The sequence below is a fragment of the Thamnophis sirtalis genome, unplaced genomic scaffold (genome assembly GCF_051295495.1).
Source record: "Thamnophis sirtalis isolate CommonGarterSnake01/CBP01778 unplaced genomic scaffold, rThaSir2_p1.2 scaffold_9, whole genome shotgun sequence".
Taxonomy (NCBI): domain Eukaryota; kingdom Metazoa; phylum Chordata; class Lepidosauria; order Squamata; family Natricidae; genus Thamnophis; species Thamnophis sirtalis.
This window is the reverse complement of record NW_028261389.1, coordinates 79,573,392-79,592,259: the sequence shown is the minus strand read 5'-3', so window position 1 is coordinate 79,592,259 and position 18,868 is coordinate 79,573,392. Positions and strand designations below refer to the sequence as shown.

The 18,868-nt window shown below is 43.8% G+C and overlaps 1 protein-coding gene across 1 annotated transcript in view; it reads left to right on the top strand.

Moving 5' to 3' along the window:
- The window catches only part of PPFIBP1 (PPFIB scaffold protein 1), a 55,552-nt gene that overhangs the window by 8,425 nt on the left and 28,259 nt on the right, over window positions 1-18,868 (top strand). The window contains exons 7-15 of the mRNA XM_087722364.1: window positions 2,267-2,359; window positions 5,913-6,024; window positions 8,042-8,074; window positions 10,983-11,044; window positions 13,205-13,289; window positions 14,305-14,462; window positions 15,292-15,422; window positions 16,098-16,151; window positions 16,393-16,443. Coding sequence (XP_087578490.1) covers window positions 2,267-2,359; window positions 5,913-6,024; window positions 8,042-8,074; window positions 10,983-11,044; window positions 13,205-13,289; window positions 14,305-14,462; window positions 15,292-15,422; window positions 16,098-16,151; window positions 16,393-16,443 — 779 coding nt within the window. The remainder of the gene's footprint in view (window positions 1-2,266; window positions 2,360-5,912; window positions 6,025-8,041; window positions 8,075-10,982; window positions 11,045-13,204; window positions 13,290-14,304; window positions 14,463-15,291; window positions 15,423-16,097; window positions 16,152-16,392; window positions 16,444-18,868) is intronic.

Genomic DNA, 18,868 nt, shown 5'->3' with positions numbered 1-18,868 from the left:
CGGCTATTCTAATAGCAAATCCTTCATAAAGGTCATTGCATTACATTCTTGATTAAATTATCTTTCCATTGATATATAATTTTATGGTACTGCTCTGGAAAAAAAGTGGTGTTATTAGCCATCGAACCTCAAAAATACTGTATACTTTTCCCCAAAAAGTTTCTGCAATTTTAGCCACTACTGTAATTATCTTGCTGGTGTAGAAAAAGAAAACTAGAAACCTTTTGAAAGAGAAAATTAGATATTTGGATCTTGTCATTTCATGCTAATTGGAGAATAATATGAAAAGTTAGTGTCTAGAACTGTTTAAGAAGGCCAACAATGGTGTTTAGAATCACTTGGATTTGACACCAGAATTGTGATTTGGATCTATCTATAGCAAAGATTGGGAAACAATGGTCCCTTTGTGACTTATGGACTTCAACTCCCAGAATTCCTGAGCCCCGGCTGGCTCAGGAATTCTGGGAGTTGAAGTCCGCAAGTCATAAAGGGGCCATCAATCCCCACTTCTGGTCTAGACAGATGTTGAAAGCGGCCACATCATTTCCCAAGCGTGCGACTCCCCGATCTTTTCTTACAGCCCAAAGCCAACGATTGAAGGTAGAACTGAAATCAGTGTAAAAATAATTAAGAGCACAGTAATTTAAATCAGTGTTTCTCAACCTTGGCGACTTTAAGTCCTGTGGACTTCAACTCCCAGAAACCCCCAGCCAGCACAGCTGGCTGGGGGATTCTGGGAGTTGAAGTCCACAGGACTTAAAGTCACCAAGGTTGAGAAACACTGATTTAAATCATCATCGTGGTTGATATAAAAGGTACATCACAGCTGTGGGAGAACTTTTATCAATTAATGCCTCATTTTTACAGCTGTTGCTCAATTTTGGGGCATAACCTTAATTGATTTACCATCTGCAAAAAAAAAGTTTGAACCTACAAGTTTCAACCTGCCACAATCTTGACAAACTTGAACATTGGGCGCTATCTAACAAGATAAAATTCAGTGGTGAGAAAAAGGAAGGTTCTACATTTAGGCAAGAAAACCGAAATGCACAGGTACAGTATAGGTGGTGCCTTGCTCAATAGTAGTAACTGTGAGAGGGATCTTGGAGTCCTAGTGGACAACCATTTAAATAGGAGCCAGCTGTGTGCAGCAGCTGCCAAAAAAGCCAACACAGTTCTAGGCTGCATCAACAGAGGGATGGAATCAAGTTCACGTGACGTGTTAATATTATAAGGCCTTCATCAGGTGGCTGATGATTTATGGGAATTGAAGTTCACAAGTCTTAAAGTTGCATGATTTTTTTTTCTTTTTATTATTCTTTTCTTTTTTGTTCTTTATTTTTTTTAATTTTTTATTATTTTGTAACTTCTAATCTATTTGGTTTCAATATACTCCAGACTTTGCTTGATAAAGAACGATGCCGGGAATGGGATCTGGGAAGTCGGAAGGGGGTCAGGGAGGGGGGTTCAGGGGGTGGGTGGGGGGGAGGGTGGAAATATAGACTCAATTTTCAGAACAATGAATGCACTTGGATACTGTTGCTTTTTTCCCCTTTTTTTTCTTTTCTTCTTTCTTCTCCTTTTATTTTTCTTTTGTTTTAGTACAAAACAAATAGACCAATGAATACTAGAAATACACCGAAGCGAGGTGTAGAGGGAAAGAAGAGGGGGGAATTAAGAGGGAGTGAGAAGGGAATGTAAGGAGGGTGAGATGGTGGGAAGGGGAGAAAGGAATGGCTGAGGGGTAGGGGAAGTAGAAGAGGGGATTGTTGGAAGGGAGAAATGAAAGTTGGAGGTGTAGAAGAAAGGGTGTATGTAGGATAGAAGTGTTATGAGTTGTTTATTGCTTCTTTTTTTTAACTGCACAGTATTTAAGTGATTGTATAAAGGAAAATGAAAATGTAATAAAAGATTAATCTTGAAACAACAAAAAAAAGAAAAAGAAAAAAAGAAAGAAAGAAAAGAAACAAAAGAAGTTGCATGATTGGAGACCCCTTGGTCCAAACCACAAAATTCGAAGGTCAAATCTAGATCACACAGTAAACTTTTGACCAGTCATATTATACAATTCATGTTAGATCTGTCCTTCATAACAGCTGGCATAATGTCTTCTGCTCTGAAGGTTTGGTGTCCTTTGATAGGCGTCTCGTTCACCGAAGGCCATCCCTCTCGCTTTGAACGTAGGCCTGTTTATTATTCTTATTATTCAGCCTTTCCCCTTCCTCCATCTTTACTTCTCTTTCCATCCTCTGTCCCTCTTGCCCAGTCTTTAATGGCCAAGCTTTCTAGCATGAAAATCAAAGCGAGCCAGATGCAGTATGAAAAGCAACGGATGGAGCAAAAATGTCAAATATTGAAGGTCTGGTGGATTGGTGGATTTCTGTGGCTTTCGTGATCTTCTTTACCATCTTGTTTGTCTGCATTTTAAAAGTTTTCCTTTTTTTTGGTGTGATGCATGTATGGATTCCCCCCCCTTCTGTTCCTACGTAAATCCCTCCGAAGTACATGTCCAACTAAACCAAAATATCTCTCTGTGTTTCTGTTTTTTTTAATTTTTTAATTTTGATTTGGCCTAGAAAATCATTGGCTGCTGGTTTCTTTCATCAAATGCATTAAGCTGAGCTTTAAAAAGAAAATCCATCTGAGATTTCCTTATTATAAATCAATATTCCATATATATTTTTTGGCTGTATTAACCTTGTGAAGGTAAAGGTTCTCCTCTCCCATATGTGCTAGTCGTTCTTGACTCTAGGGGGCGGTGCTCATCTCCGTTTCAAAGCCGAAGAGTCAGCGCTGTCGGAAGACGTCTCCGTGGTCATGTGGCCGGCATGACTCAACACCGAAGGCTCATAGAACGCTGTTCCTTTCCCACCAAAGGTGGCTCCTATTTTTCTACTTGCATTTGTACGTGCTTTTGAACTGGTAGGTTGGCAGAAGCTGGGACAAGTCACGGGAGCTCACTCGGTTACGCAGGTGCTAGGGATTTGAACCACCAAACTGCCAACCTTTCTGACCGACAAGCTCAGCGTCTTAGCCACTGAGCCACTGTGTCCCAGTTTCTGCCAACCTAGCAGTTCGAAAGCAGGTAAAAAATGCAAGTAGAAAAATAGGAACCACCTTTGGTGGGAAGGGAACAGTGTTCCGCGCGCCTTTGGCGCTGAGTCATGCCAGCCACATGACCACGGAGACATCTTCGGACAGCGCTGGCTCTTTTGCTTTGAGACAGAGATGGTCACCGCCCCCTAGAGTCGGGAATGACTAGCACATATGTGTGAGGGGAACCTTTACATCTACCTGTTAACCTCTTACGTCTTGGCTGGCAAGTGTGTCTCTGCTGCAGAGAAGATTAGCAATAGCAATAGCAGTTAGACTTATATACCGCTTCATAGGGCTTTCAGCCCTCTCTAAGTGGTTTACAGAGTCAGCATATTGCCCCCAACAACAATCCGGGTCCTCATTTCACCCACCTCGGAAGGATAGAAGGCTGAGTCAACCCTGAGCCGGTGAGATTTGAACCGCCGAACTGCAGATAGCAGTCAGCTGAAGTGGCCTGCAATACTGCACTCCTAACCACTGCGCCATTGATTTTCGGCCCATTTGCATTAAGAAAAAAAGAAAGTTAAATTGGATTACTAGATTCCTCTAGCATTTCGATTTTAGAAAAAGGGAGGATCGTAACTTGAGTTCTTCTCCAAAGAACCGAAGACGATTCTTGGAGGAGACGTGGAACATCTTCCAGGGGAAAAAAAATCAAAGTCCTTTTGAAAAAAGCACCTTTGGGACTATCATAGTTCATTATTTTATCCGTGTCTGTATTTTTTTTCCCTATTGTTGGGGCCCGCCAGTGGAGCTGGCAGCAGATTCGGACAGTGAGGAGGTTGGGGAGGAAGATGGGCCAGTCCTGGAGTCTGCGGAAGGCTCTGAGGAGGGCTCTGTGTTGGAGGCAGAGATGAAGCCAGGTCCGTCTGACAGTTATCAGCTGCCTTCAGAGTCAGACATCAGTGGGGCAGAAGAACAGCTGGAGCCTGTTCCCAGTGTGTGCATGCGCAGAGCTGCCAGACAAAGGGAACAGCTAAAGAACAGGGGTTAACTTGGGAGTAAGGCCACAGGTGGACGGTGAATGGCCCCTCCCAGAGGAAATAAAAGAGGAGCGAAAGGGGAGTGGAGTTTGCAGGAGACAATCAGTTCGCTTAATTGGTTCGTGACTCTCCAAGACTCCTTGCCAAGTTCTGCAGATATCATCCTGGCAGCTCTCCAAGCCAGATAAGGTCTGTGACCGTAAATCCTCCCTCGAAAGACTTTGCTGGATGTGAAGGAGCAGAATTCACATTCAATGAATAAGAGGTTTTATTTTAATCTGGATAAGGAGTTTGCTTCAGGCTCTTGGGAAGAAGCCTTGGTCAGAACACCTATGAACAAATGTACGGAGCCCACAGTAACATTCCTACATATCCACTATTTTTAAAAATGATTTTAAGCATCGAAGCATGCTGAAGCATTTCGTGTTTGTGAAAGATGTCGTCGTAAAGAACTTTCAGTTTGGATTCAATTCCACTGAAAGCAGTGAGCGTAGAATTGTGCTGTCAAGTATTGTACACTTAATTGTCGGTGAAAACGTGCCACGCATGAGCAAGTGGCAATGAAAATCCCGATAGGGATCACGTCAACCCAGGATATTGAATGTTTAAATCAGAGATGGATTTCCTTTTGGGCTGGAAGAGGGGCCAAAATTAATTTTTATATTTGCACAGGTAAACTTCAACTTAGAGCCATTCCTTTGAAGTAACTTATAACACAGTGTTTCTCAACCTTGGCAACTTGAAGATGTCCGGACTTTAACTCCCAGAATTCCCCAGCCAGCATTCGCTGGCTGGGGAATTCTGGGAGTTGAAGTCTGGACATCTTCAAGTTGCCAAGGTTGAGAAACACTGTTATAACAGATACTCACACTTATGACCATTGCCTGATTCAAATCCAGACGCTTGGCAATAGATTAATCTTCATCCTGGGGTCAAATTATTCCCTTTTGCGACTTTTTGACAAGCCAAGTCAATGGAGGAAGCTGGATTCATTTAACGACTGAGCGAGTCCACTTAACAACCGCAGTGGTTTGCTTAAGTGTGGCCAAAACGTTCATCATATCAGCTATGGCTCACTTAACAACTGCTTTGTTTATCCATAGAAAGTCTGGTCCCAATTATCATGTTAAGCTGAGGACTGGCTGTAATATAATTGACCCAACTGGATATGATTATTTCAAAATAAACGAACGCCATCTCTACTTTAAACAGCCAATGTTGGTTTAAACCTGTCCCTTTTAAAAGTGAAAACCAAAACAATATTCATTTTTTCTTATTCTTTCTTTCTTTCTTTCTTTCTTTCTTTCTTTCTTTCTTTCTTTCGTTCGTTCTTTTGTTCTTTTGTTCTTCCATTCTCCTTCCTTCCTCCCTTCCCTTCCCTTCCCTCTTCTTCTTCTTCTCCTTCTCCTTCTTCTTCTTCTTCTTCTTCTCCTCCCTCCTCCTTCCCCCTCCTCCTTTTTGTTCTCCTCTTTTTCCTCCTCCTCCTCTCTTCTTCTCCTTCTCCTCTCTCCTTTCTCTTTCTTTCTCCTTTCTCCTTCTCTCTCTTCTTCTTCTTCTTCTTCTCCTCCTCCTCTTCCTCCTCCTCCTCCCTCCTCCTTTCCCCTCCTCCTTTCTTCTCTTTCTCCTCCTCCTCCTCCTCCTTTCTTCTTCTCCTCCTTCTCTTTCTCCTTCTTTCTCCTTTCTCCTCCTTTCTTCTTCTTCTTCTTCTTCTTCTTCTTCTTCTTCTTCTTCTTCTTCTTCTTCTTCTTCTTCTTCTTCTTCTTCTTCTTCCTCCTCCTCCTCCTCCTCCTCCTCCTCCTCCCTCCCCTCCTCCTCCTCCTTCTGTCTGTCCAGGAAGAGCTATCGTCTTTAAAAGAGAAATTAGAACAGAAGGAATCGGAGATAAAACGATTGCATGAGAAACTGGTTTTTCAAGTCAAAGAAGACATCGAGATAAATGACAAAGGTGAGGCGAAAATCGTAAACACCGTTTATGGGATGCTGGCTGGGGGGGATTCTGGGAATTGAAGTCCGTACATTTGAAGATGAAGTCCACGCATCTTAAAGTTGCTAAGTTTGAGAAATCCTGGGCTAGATGGTTACTTAATTTTTTTTTTTAACAAGCCAGAAACAAGTCAATTGTATTTGCGCCTCCTGCCCTACAACCTATACTAGGAGTCATTAGGAGTAGCAAATTTACTTTGGATGTTCTTTAAATTGGGCCGAACAATTTCCTTCTAAAACACGCACTCCAAATGCTGAGTAATTTACCCTTTAAAGTTAACATCAGCAAACATTAGAAGGTGGTGTTGAAGATGGACATTTTCAGATCAAGGAACAGCTGAACGGAAATCTTTAATAAAAGTTAAACAAGCACAGACTTTTAAAATAAAGTTAGGAGCCACATTTTTTTAATTTATGGTATTGTAAACTGGTTTTACTCTCTGAAGATGTGTGAGCTCCGAGTATGATGATTAGCTCATTTATTCAGTGAGTTTAGATTCAAACCAACTTGTTGATTCTGGACAAAATTGGAATCAATGCTGCAATTTATCCAACTGGGAACAAGGAAGGTCTGTTTGCTGCTTTTTCAAACCTTTTAACCAACAAATCATATTAGTTTTAATTATTAACTTATTCACTTAAAGTTATCCAATTAGCTTAAATGAATAGCTACATTTTAAAGTAACCAAATCACTGTAAATAAAGAAACAACCTTTGGAATAATAAATGCATCTATATGATTGCAATGTTTTACGTTAGATGGGTTACCCCAAAGTCGTGATTCAGATCGTTTCCGGTGGCATTGTGTGAGCCACGAATAAAAAATATATATTGTGTTATGCTTTATAAGTTAAGACGTTAAGTTGCGGAACATTTTTTAAAAAAATCAGGTCAATCTCAGCCGTGGAAATTTAGGAAGTGATTTTACCGGTTACTCACTCACAGCCCAAGGTCACAAGGGTTTTTTTTTGGGGGGGGGGTAGGAGAATTGCAGTAGGGATGCTAAGTGAAGTGCTTTGAGGTTCTAGATTTATATATTAACGTTGTGGCTGGCCCCTCTCGCAGCCAAATCAGAGGAGGAGAAGAAGGCATGGGAGTCAGGGTCAGCATCAAGGCAACCTGAGAGCACCGAGGGGGGAGAGCTGGCAGAGAGAGAGAGAGAGGGAGGGAGGGAGGGAGGGAGGGAGGGAGGGGGAGGCAGAGCCTGGGCTGTCCATCAGATGGAGAGTCAACAGCCCCCAGGCCTGGAGGTGGCTGATGAAGAAGAGGAAGAACAGCTGGGTCCAGTGCCTGACACATGGATGCACAGAAGGCAGAGGAGAGGAGAGCAGTGGAAATCTATGGGCCGGTCCTTGGGATGGAAGAGCCATCACTGCTAGGGAAACCCCACCCTAGCTCTGGGGATAAAAGACAGGGGGTGTGGCTGATGAGGAAGAGGAGTAACAGGTGGTTTACAGTGCCTGACACATGGATACACAGAAGGCAGAGGAGAGGAGAGCAGTGGAAATCTATGGGCCGGTCCTCGGGATGGAAGAGCCACCGCTGCTAGCAAAGCCCCACCCTAGCTCTGGAGATAAAAGGCAGGGGGCAGAGATGAATAGCTGTGGCAGAGGAGAGGAGAACAGTGGAAATCTATGGGCTGGTCCTTGGGACAGAAGAGCCACTGTTGCTAGCGAAGCCCCACCCTAGCTCTGGGGAGAAAAGGCAGGGGGCGGAGATGAATAGATGTGGCAGAGGAGAGGAGAGCAGTGGAAATCTATGGGCTGGTCCTTGGGACGGAAGAGCCACTGTTGCTAGCAAAGCCCCACCCTAACTCTGGGTAAAAGCAGTGGGCGGAGATGAATAAATGTTTGGGGAACAATTTGTAAATAAATCTAGTAACAAATGTGCTACCGGGGGGTTGACTTTTAATTTGTTTTGCACATGCTCCAACGCTTGGAATCTAATTTTTTTTCAATCTCGTGGGTCTTCCTGCACAGATGACAATTGTAAAAAGAAGCTGAAAGACAAAAGTAAGGGTCTTTGTGTGTGTGTGTGTGTGTGTCCTCTCCCCAACACGTTTCTCCCATCGTTTTCCTATGGTGCTTCCTGCATGTATCACGTTAAAACCATATTAACAAAACCCTCCACGCCTCGTCTTCACCCTTCATCTCAACCTCGGCAAGGAAAACAGAAAAAGGGGACCATTGTGTTTTAAATCATTTACAGGGGGTCCTTGACTCGCGACCACGGCTGAGCCCAAACTTTCTGTTGCTAAGCGAGACGGTGGTTGTTAAGCCCCCGTTTTGCAACCTATCTCTCTCCAGTTGCTAAGCGAATCACCTAATCGGCTCTTAAATTAGCAACACGGTTAATTAAATGTAAATCTGGCTTCCCCATTAACTTCGCTTGTCGGGACGTTTTCCAGAAGGGATCACATATGACCCCAGGACAAGGCAACCGTCAAAAAGTACCAGCCAGTTGCCAAGCCTCTGAATTTTGATCACATGACCATGGTAGGTGTGGGGAAACGGTCATAAGTCAGATTTTTCAAGGCTGTTGGAACTTGGAAAGGTTACTAAATGAATTGATGTAAGTCGAGGACTACCTGTGTTTTCCCTTTAAAGGAAGCGATGGGTTTCTAAAGCAATATTTGGTTTACAGTTGGGAACAATCTTAGCAGGTATTTATTTGTTTGTTTGTTTGTTTATTTATTTATTTATTTATTTATTTATTTATTTATTTATTTATTTATTTATTTATTTATTTATTTATTTATTTATTTATTTATTTATTTATTAGACTTATATACCGCTTCATAGGGCTTTCAGCCCTCTCTAAGCGGTTTACAATTTTTTTTAGCAAATTGAGTCAGCAACTTGCCCCCACAGTCTGGGTCCTCATTTCACCCACCTCGGAAGGATGGAAGGCTGAGTCGACCTTGAGCCGGTGAGATTTGAACCGCTGAACTGCAGATCACAGTCAGCTAAAGTGGCCTGCAGTACTGCACTCTAACCACTGCGCCACCTCGGCTCTTGTAACACAAATGTCCCCATTTTGGTTCCGTTGAATTGATTGAATTGATGTGAGAGCAACTAAATAACTTCGATAAATTCCATGCTCACAAGTCTAATTGATTTTACTTATCAGCGTTCACAAGACATATATTCCCACTGGTACCTTATTAAGTCACTGGTAGCATCTCCTATTAGTATCGTGTGTGTGTGTGTGAAACTTAAGCCGAGTAGCAATAGAACTGAGACTTATATACCGCTTCACGGTGCTTTTTCAGCCCTCTCTAAGCGGTTTACCGAGTCAGCCTCGTGCCCCCAACAATCTGGGTCCTCCTTTGACCCACCTCGGAAGGATGGAAGGCTGAGTAAACCTTGAGCTGGTCAGCATCGAACTCCTGACTGTGGGCAGAGTCAGCCTGCAATACTGCATTCTAACCATGGAAGGAAAGAGGAAGGAAGGAAGGAAGGAAGGAAGGAAGGAAGGAAGGAAGGAAGGAAAAATGAGTAATAGCACTTAGACTTATATACCGCTTCACAGTGCTTTGCATTCCTCTCTAAGCAGTTTACAGAATCAGCCTTACGGCCTCCCAACAATCTGGGTCCTCGTTTCACCCACCTCAGAAGGACAGAAGATGGAGTCAGCCTTGAGCCAGTCAGGATTGAACTCCTGGTATTGGGGAGAGTTAGGTTGCAATACTGAATTCTAACCACTGTGCCACCACATATAGATGATAGGTAGATAGCAATGACAACAAGGCTTAGACTTATATATCACTTCACAGTGCTTTGCAGCTCTCTCTCTCTAAGCGGTTTACAAAGTCAGCCTCTTTCCCCCCAACAATCTGGGTCCTCGCTTGACCCACCTGGGAAGGATGGAAAGGAGGCTGAGTCAAGCTTGAGCTGGTCAGGATCGAACTGCTGGCAGTGGGCAGAGTCAGCCTGCAATACTCCATTCTAACCACTGCACCACCATGCGCCACCTATCGGCATGACTTTTTATTGCAGTAATAATATCCACCTTCTTATGACACAAATCTCATTGCAGAATCACTTCGACACTATCCGTTACCATGTCTTTTGCGGTTTTTTTTAAATGTTTCTTCAGCTGATTCCATTTTCCTTTCACTTTGTTGCGGCTGTTGATGTTACAAAGAGGCATTGTTATTTCATCCTTATCGGGAATATTTTAATCTCTGGAGATTTGTAGCATTAATGACCAGTGAATAGCAATAGCAACAGCAGTTAGACTTATATACCGCTTCATAGGGCTTTCAGCCCTCTCTAAGCGGTTTACAGAGTCAGCATATCGCCCCCCACAGTCTGGGTCCTCATTTCACCCACCTCGGAAGGATGGAAGGCTGAGTCAACCTTGAGCCGGTGAGATTAGAACCGCCGAACTGCAGATAACAGTCAGCTGAAGTGGCCTGCAGTACTGCACCCTAACCACTGCGCCACCTCGGCTCTTTCTGAATAAGGTTGAGCATTCCCTTGTATTTTACAGAGCTACCAGTGGTGTAGTTGGCAAGAGTGAGTCGGAAATTGGGAAGTCGTTCTTTTTAGAATTCCCATTTCACGTTGATTTGGGGTCCTTCACGCATTCTCCCCGACTTAAAATTTGTCACCGTGGCTTCGTGTTGACTTACAACTTACACATTGGCTTGCAGCGTCTTTCAATCCTGTCGGTAGTGTAATGGTTGAGAATTGTGCAAGGAATGACGGTTATTAATCTTCCGTGTGCATGATCATCACATGCTCCTTTCTCCGTTAAAAACTAATTTTGAGTTCTTCCGGTTTAAATTTGGGGGTTAACTGAAAGGAATCTTAGCAGCATTTCTCCCGGTCCGGTGCTAAACTATAGAGCGGGTCAAGATTGATCTTCTTTCTAACCTTCCACGGGAATCTTAAGCGGTAGCTTTTTATCTTTTAGATGTTGAGATTCAAAAGATGAAGAAGGCAGTGGAATCGCTACTGGCAGCAAATGAAGAAAAGGTGGGCATCAAAGTATTTTCTGGTTTTGATTTTGGTAACTCAAAAGTAGAGGTGGGTTCATGTTTTGACCCCCCCCCCTCGTTCCACACCAAAGCACTCCGAGCCAAAGATACTTTACAGAATTTATTAATAGACAGACAGGTCCTTGGCAGCAAACCGGCACAGATAAGCCATGGCAGCAATCCAGCCTGCCAAGCTCACAATACTGTTCTCCAACATTAGTTAATGCGTTGACTTCTGCAAAAGGGGCGTGTGTACAAGCAGTCCTTTTTATAGTCTGGAGAGGAGCCTAATGACCACCAGCTGAGTGCAATTACCTCCTGTAATTGCGTAATTGTTCCTTACGCCTATTAGCTCTCCGGTGCCGGGCATCTAGGAACAACTCCCTTGTCTCCTCCCCACTGCTGACATCCGGATCACACTCCCTTGTCTCCTCCCCACTGGTCCAAGGCTCAGGCGCCACCTGGTGGCCAACCAGCCTCGCTGTGCCCTGCTCGGAGTCGGAACCCTGTCCAGGGTCCTCCACATCCTCCAGAGCCGACTCATAGGGCCCCTCGCTGTTGGAGTCTGGTGGCAGCTCCAACAGTTCCAGCTGGGCCACAACAGGTTCCTACCGGTTTGGCCCAGTTTGGCCGAACTGGTAGTGGTATGGCGGCCTGGGTCTCCAGAACTGGCAGCGACCCGGGCCTGCCATGCCCTCCCCCCCGAACCAGTTTCCCTGTCTCCACCATCGCCATCCTGTTTTGGAGTTCTGTGCATGCACAGAACAATTTTAATTGGACCCTCCCCTGCTCAAAAGGTATTGAATTGGTGGCTCTGAGGTCCAAGGCTAGTAATAAATGCTAGAATTTATGAATTCTGCTGGGATTGTTAAGATCAATAAAGGAGAATATTGGTAGTTCCAGAGTTGTAATGTTGTTTTCTTGCAGATGTTTCGTGACCCAACTAGGTAACATCAGCAGAGCTAGAAGGGAGAGGAGGAGGATGGGGGGGAGAAAGTAAAGGAGGAGGCAGATGGGAGGGAGGAGGAAGAAGAGGAGGAGGAAGAGAAGAAGTAGAAGGATAGATGGAGAAGAAGGAGGAGAAAGAGAAGAAGAAGGAGATGAAGGAAAAAGAAGGAGAAGGAGAGGGATTGGAGGAGGAAGAGAAGAAGGAGAGATGGAGAAGAAGGAGAAGGAGAAAGAGAAGAAGAAGGAGATGGAGAGGGATTGAAGGGAGGAGGAGGAAGAGAAGAAGGAGAAGGAGAGATGGAGAAGAAGTAGAAGGAGAAAGAGAAGAAGAAGAGATGGAGGAAAACGGAGAAGGAGAGGGATGGAAGGGAGGAAAAGAAGAGGAGGAGGAAGAGAAGAAGGAGAAGGAGAGATGGAGAAGAAGGAGAAGGAGAAAGAGAAGAAGAAGGAGATGGAGGAAAAAGAAGGAGAAGGAGAGGGATTGAAGGGAGGAGGAGGAAGAGAAGAAGGAGAAGAAGAGATGGAGAAGAAGGAGAAGGAGAAAGAGAAGAAGAAGGAGATGGAGGAAAAAGAAGGAGAAGGAGAGGGATTGAAGGGAGGAGGAGGAAGAGAAGAAGTAGAAGGAGAGATGGAGAAGAAGCAGAAGGAGAAAGAGAAGAAGAAGGAGACAGGGGAAAAAGAAGGAGAAGGAGAGGGATGGAAGGGAGGAGGAGGAGGAAGAGGAGGGTCCTTGGTGCTTTCTAAGCTTCGTTATTTTCTTGTATACATGCAAACTAGTTAATATCAACAGTGGGTAATGAAATGTCTGCAAAAAAACCACCAAGCTCAGAGAGCACCAAGGATCTCACAGGCATTTTCTTCCTCCTCCTCCTCCTCCTCCTCCTCCTCCTCCTCCTCCTCCTCCTCCTCCTCCTCCTCCTCCTCCTCCTCCTCCCTTCTAGCACTGATGATGCTACCCAGTGTGGGTAATGAAACGTACATAAGACCAAACTCAGAGAGCATCAAGGAACCCTCATTCTTAAGGTCCTGGAGTTTTTCGTGCTTCAGCTTGAGACATTTTGCTTTACACTCAATCCTGGGAAACTGCATGGATGCCTTCAGGATCTCCTGCTTCGGGCAAGGGGGCTGGACTAGAAGACCTCCAAGGACCCTTTGAACTCTGTCATTCCACGCCTTAAGTGATTGAAACAGAGGGCTTTCTTTGTTTTAGGATCGGAAGATTGAGGAGCTTCGCCAGTCCCTCAATCGCTACAAGAAGGTGCAGGATATGGTCATTTTGGCTCAAGGGAAGAAAGGTATAGAACGGCCATTCCATTCCATATTTTCTATTCTATTCCCCTCCCCTCCATTCCACCCCATTCCACTCCACTCCTTATTTTCTATTCCATTCCACTCGACTCCATTCCATATTTTCCATTCAGAGGTTGGTTGCTCCCGGTTCGGCCCAGATCGGGCGAACCGGTAGTGGTGGCGGCAGGAGGCTCTGCCTACCCGTCCGGACACTTCTGCGCATGCACAAACCGGTAGTAAAAAAATGGGAATCCATCACTGTTTCCATTCCATTCCATATTTTCTATTCCATTCCATATTTTCTATTCCGTTTCACTCTCCTCTCCTCCATTCCATTCCATATTTTCTAACCTATTCCCCTCCCCTCCCCTTCATTCCACTCCATTCCATATTTTCCATTCCATATTTTCTATTCTATTCCACTCCATTCCCCTTCATTCCACTCCACTCCATTCCATATTTTCTATTCCATTGCACTCCCCGCCCCTCCATTCCATTCCATATTTTCTATTCCATTGCACTCTCCTCTCCTCCATTCCATTCCATATTTTCTAACCTATTCCACTCCCCTCCCCTTCATTCCACTCCATTCCATATTTTCCATTCCATTGCACTCCCCTCTCCTCCATTCCATTCCATATTTTCTATTCCATTGCACTCTCCTCTCCTCCATTCCATTCCATATTTTCTAATCTATTCCACTCCCCTCCCCTTCATTCCACTCCACTCCATTCTATATTTTCCATTCCATATTTTCTATTCTATTCCACTCCCCTCCCCTTCATTCCACTCCATTCCATATTTTCTATTCCATTGTACTCCCCGCCCCTCCATTCCATTCCATATTTTCTAATCTATTCCACTCCCCTCCCCTTCATTCCACTCCACTCCATTCCATATTTTCCATTCCATTCCATGTTTTTTATTCCATTCCACTCCGCTCCACCCTATTTGCAGAATGACCAACCATGGTCCCCAAGAGGAAACTTGATCTATAAACTTCCGATTTTCTACTCTCAGGCAAGGATGATGATAGCGAGGAATCTGAGAGCCCAGCATCCGTTTCCTCCATTTTGTTGGAACCACAGAATCTAAGTGAAGCTGAGAAAAGTCCCTCTTCTACCCCGCTGTTGCGTTCTCCGAACCACGAAGACTTGAGCGCAACAGATCCCGAAGAGGTATTTCAATTGACTCCCCCCGTTAGCTTTCCTCCTGAGACCTCCTGGGAAACTGAATTCAATTTCAGATTTTCAGATTTAGAACGTTTTGAAAAAAAATCTGTACTATGGACCTTAAATTATAGAAGGAGAACACTTGAAAGTTTCAGGTTATGGGGCTGGTGTTATGCTTCAATATTCGGCGAATAAATAGGTATCTGTTCTGACCCCCTCCTCCGTCCAGTAACGAATGCCGAAACAAGCTTAAATGAGAATGTCCTTTAATAACAAGTTCAGACTCTCGGTGGCTGAAAGCCAAGTAAACAAACAGATAAGGACCTTTGGCAGCAAAGCCGACAAACTTTGGCAGCAATTCAGACAAATTCTGGCAGCAATCCAGCCTGCCAAGTTCGTTTCTCTTTAGTCAAAATGTTGACTTCTGCAAGAAGGGCGTGGCACAAGCAGTCTCTTTTATAGTCTGGAGAGGAGCCTATTGACCATCAGCTGAGCGTAATTACCTCCTGTAATTACATAGTTGTTCTTGACGCGGAGTAGACCTTCGATGGCGTGCATCCCGGAACAACTCACAGTTGGTTTCTGGATCACTCTCCCTTGTCTCCTCCCCACTGATCCAAGGCTCAGGCGCCACCTGGTGGCCAACCAGTCTCTCTGTGCCCTGCTCGGAGTCGGAACCCTGTCCAGGGTCCTCCACATCCTCCAGGGCCAACTCATAGGGCCCCTCGCTGTCGGAGTCTGGTGGCAACTCCAACAGCACCTGCTGGGCCACAACAGTTATCTGTTGTCGCTTAATGCAAAATAAGATTTGTTGTTGTTGTTGTTGTTGTTGCAGAGTTCTACCCAGCTCCACACCAGCGTTTTGCAAGTTTCCATCCCTTCTTTTTCACCGTCGTTCAGACGTTCAGAAGAACAAACTGAAAGAGGAAACGGCTCACCCAAGATGGAAATTGAAAGTGAAAGCAGGTAAGGACAATTTATAATGCCTTGGTAAGGCCACACTTGGAATACGGCATTCAGTTTTGGTCGCCACGATGTAAGAAAGATGTGGAGACTCTAGAAAGAGTGCAGAGAAGAGCAAGAAAGAGGATTAAGGGACTGGAGGCTAAAACATATGAAGAACGATTGCAGGAACTGGGTATGTCTAGTTTAATGAAAAGAAGGACTAAGGGAGACATGATTGCAGTCTTCCAATATCTCAGGGGCTGCCCCAAAGAAGAGGGAGTCAAGCTATTCTCCAAAGCACCTGAGGGTAGGACAAGAAGCAATGGGTGGAAACTAATCAAGGAGAGAAGCAACTTAGAACTGAGGAGAAATTTCCTGATAGTCAGAACAATTAATCAGTAGAACAACTTGCCTCCAGAAATTGTGAATGCTCCAACACTGGACGTTTTAAGAAGATGTTGGACAACCATTTGTCTGAAGTGGTGCAGTTTCCTGCCTAGGAAGAGGGTTGGACTAGAAGACCTCCAAGGTCCCTTCCAATTTGGCGAATAAAGAATTCTATTCTGTTCTGTTCTATTATTTTCTTTCCTGTCTAGAACAAATAATTATTTCATGAGAAATAATACTTTTATTAGTAATAATACTATTTATTAGATGAGGTGGTATTAATTAAATTTCTCTTTATTTTCTTTGCAGCGAGAAACACCAGCCGATGATTTGCCTAGAAACCCAGCTAAGTGATACAAAAATGTAAGTATCCTATCGAAATCTAAACCTTGACACATCCAAGCCCAAAAACCGTTAAACTCTTTTACAGAAATCCCTTCGTGTCATTGATTGGGCTGTCGGTCCGCCAGGAGGGTGGAGTCGAAAGACTGGCTGCCATTTTGACTTTTTTGCCCCTTCCTGGGGTCTACGGCTGATTCCATGCGCTTAAATTTTCCTTCTACTCTTTTAGTTATTCTATCTTAGTTTCCCTTTTCTGTTGCAGCATGAAGCATCTCCAAGCAAGCTGTATAGCCCCAGGGATATATCGAATTTTGTAATATATATTCCCAAACGAATATTTCTGTGCTAGTTTTTCTGCAAGGCAAAAAAGAGAGATTGGTTTCCGGCTCACCTAAATTAACCATTAGCACTTGCGCTTCGATTAACCAAGTTGTTAAATACTTTTTGCTGCATATTTTTGTAACTGTTTCTAACCCAATAATTACCATATTTTTCGGACTATAAGATGCACCAGAATATAAGAGGCACCAAGAGTTCGAATATTTTTGGGCCTACACGCCACAGGTGGGTTTGCTGCTGGTTCAGCCCCGATTGGGCGAACTAGCAGTAGCGGTGGCAGGAGGCTCCACCCACCCATCCATACGCTTCTGCGCATGCGCAGAAAGCGTCACATGCTAGCTCATACGGGAGCATGCCCGAACCAGTGCTAAAAAAATTAGCAACCCACCTCTGCTCCACACATCTGGTTTTTAGTCTCCCCAGCTCCCAGGAGCACTTTGTAGCCCTCCCAAGCCATCTGCGTGCCCCGTTTTTTGTGTGAAAAACAGGTGAAAAATGGGCCCGTTTTTGGCCTCCCAAACCCCCCAGGGGTGCCGTTTTTGCTCTCCCCAGCCCCCAGAAGCACTCTGCATGCCTCCCAAACCTTCTGCATGCTGCGTTTTTGCTGAAAAAGGATACTCTGGGTGGGATTTCAGGAGGCCCAAAATGGTCGTATTCAGTGTATAAGACGCACCAACATTTCCATCCTCTTTTTTTGGGGGGGGGGAGTGCATCTGATACTCTGAAAAGTACGGCATTTCGTCACAAATACCTGAGACAATATTCTTCCCACAAGTTTAATCGAAGAGAAATGGCAGGCTAAGAGGGGGATATCCTACCAAATATTGAAGTCTTCTTGACACTCATTGGTTACTAATAGTATAGTAGAAATGGCAGGCTAAGAAGGGGATATCCTACCAAATATTGAAGTCTTCTTGACACTCATTGGTTACTAATAGTATAGTAGAAATGGCAGGCTAAGAAGGAGATATCCTACCAAATATTGAAGTCTTCTTGACACTCATTGGTTACTAATAGTGTAGTAGAAATGGCAGGCTAAGAAGGGGATATCCTACCAAATATTGAAGTCTTCTTGACACTCATTGGTTACTAATAGTATAGTAGAAATGGCAGGCTAAGAAGGGGATATCCTACCAAATATTGAAGTCTTCTTGACACTCATTGGTTACTAATAGTATAGTAGAAATGGCAGGCTAAGAAGGGGATATCCTACCAAATATTGAAGTCTTCTTGACACTCATTGGTTACTAATAGTATAGTAGAAATGGCAGGCTAAGAAGGGGATATCCTACCAAATATTGAAGTCTTCTTGACACTCATTGGTTACTAATAGTGTAGTAGAAATGGCAGGCTAAGAAGGAGATATCCTACCAAATATTGAAGTCTTCTTGACACTCATTGGTTACTAATAGTATAGTAGAAATGGCAGGCTAAGAAGGGGATATCCTACCAAATATTGAAGTCTTCTTGACACTCATTGGTTACTAATAGTATAGTAGAAATGGCAGGCTAAGAAGGGGATATCCTACCAAATATTGAAGTCTTCTTGACACTCATTGGTTACTAATAGTATAGTAGAAATGGCAGGCTAAGAAGGGGATATCCTACCAAATATTGAAGTCTTCTTGACACTCATTGGTTACTAATAGTATAGTAGAAATGGCAGGCTAAGAAGGGGATATCCTACCAAATATTGACGTCTTCTTGACACTCATTGGTTACTAATAGTATAGGTAGACATTTTGTGCCCTAAATCCAAGACTAGGATTTAATCTTTTGATTTCCAGCCCTGATGTCTTAATCTCCACACCAAGCCATCTCTCGAATTATTTAGGGAAAAGATTAAACATTAACCTTGGCAAAGGGTTTCATTATTTTAAAGTCTCTTTTTGCACAGCTACCATTCCGGGAGAATAATTTCTCTTCGCTACGATGGAAGCACGGCTTTTCAAGCAACTAGTCCTTTGTCTGTGTGGCAAATCAGTTTGGAAATTAAATCTGAAAACTAAAACTAAATGAAAACAAAAAGAGAGAGCATGCTGATTTCGTGCATGACTGGAGCATTGAAGAGAATTATTCGTTGCATATTGTCCTTTAAATCCCCCCCCAAAGGGCATGCCGTTTAATCTTTTGTACATCTGGCTTTGGAAACTTGGTTGGAAAGATGGCAGGAGAATGAATTTGCAGAGATGATGTGCGTTTGCAAAGTTTTCTGTTCTGGCAGCTTGAGGATAATGGATTCATTACAATTCTTCCTATTCTTGAACACATTCATGGCCTTTTCAAATTTTTACTCCCCTAACCTCAAATTAATTTTAGAGGAAAAGTGAATCTTCGGAAACTATTAAATTGGAATTTATCAGGGGATTCCTTTCCCCATTTAATTAGACTCATTGGGT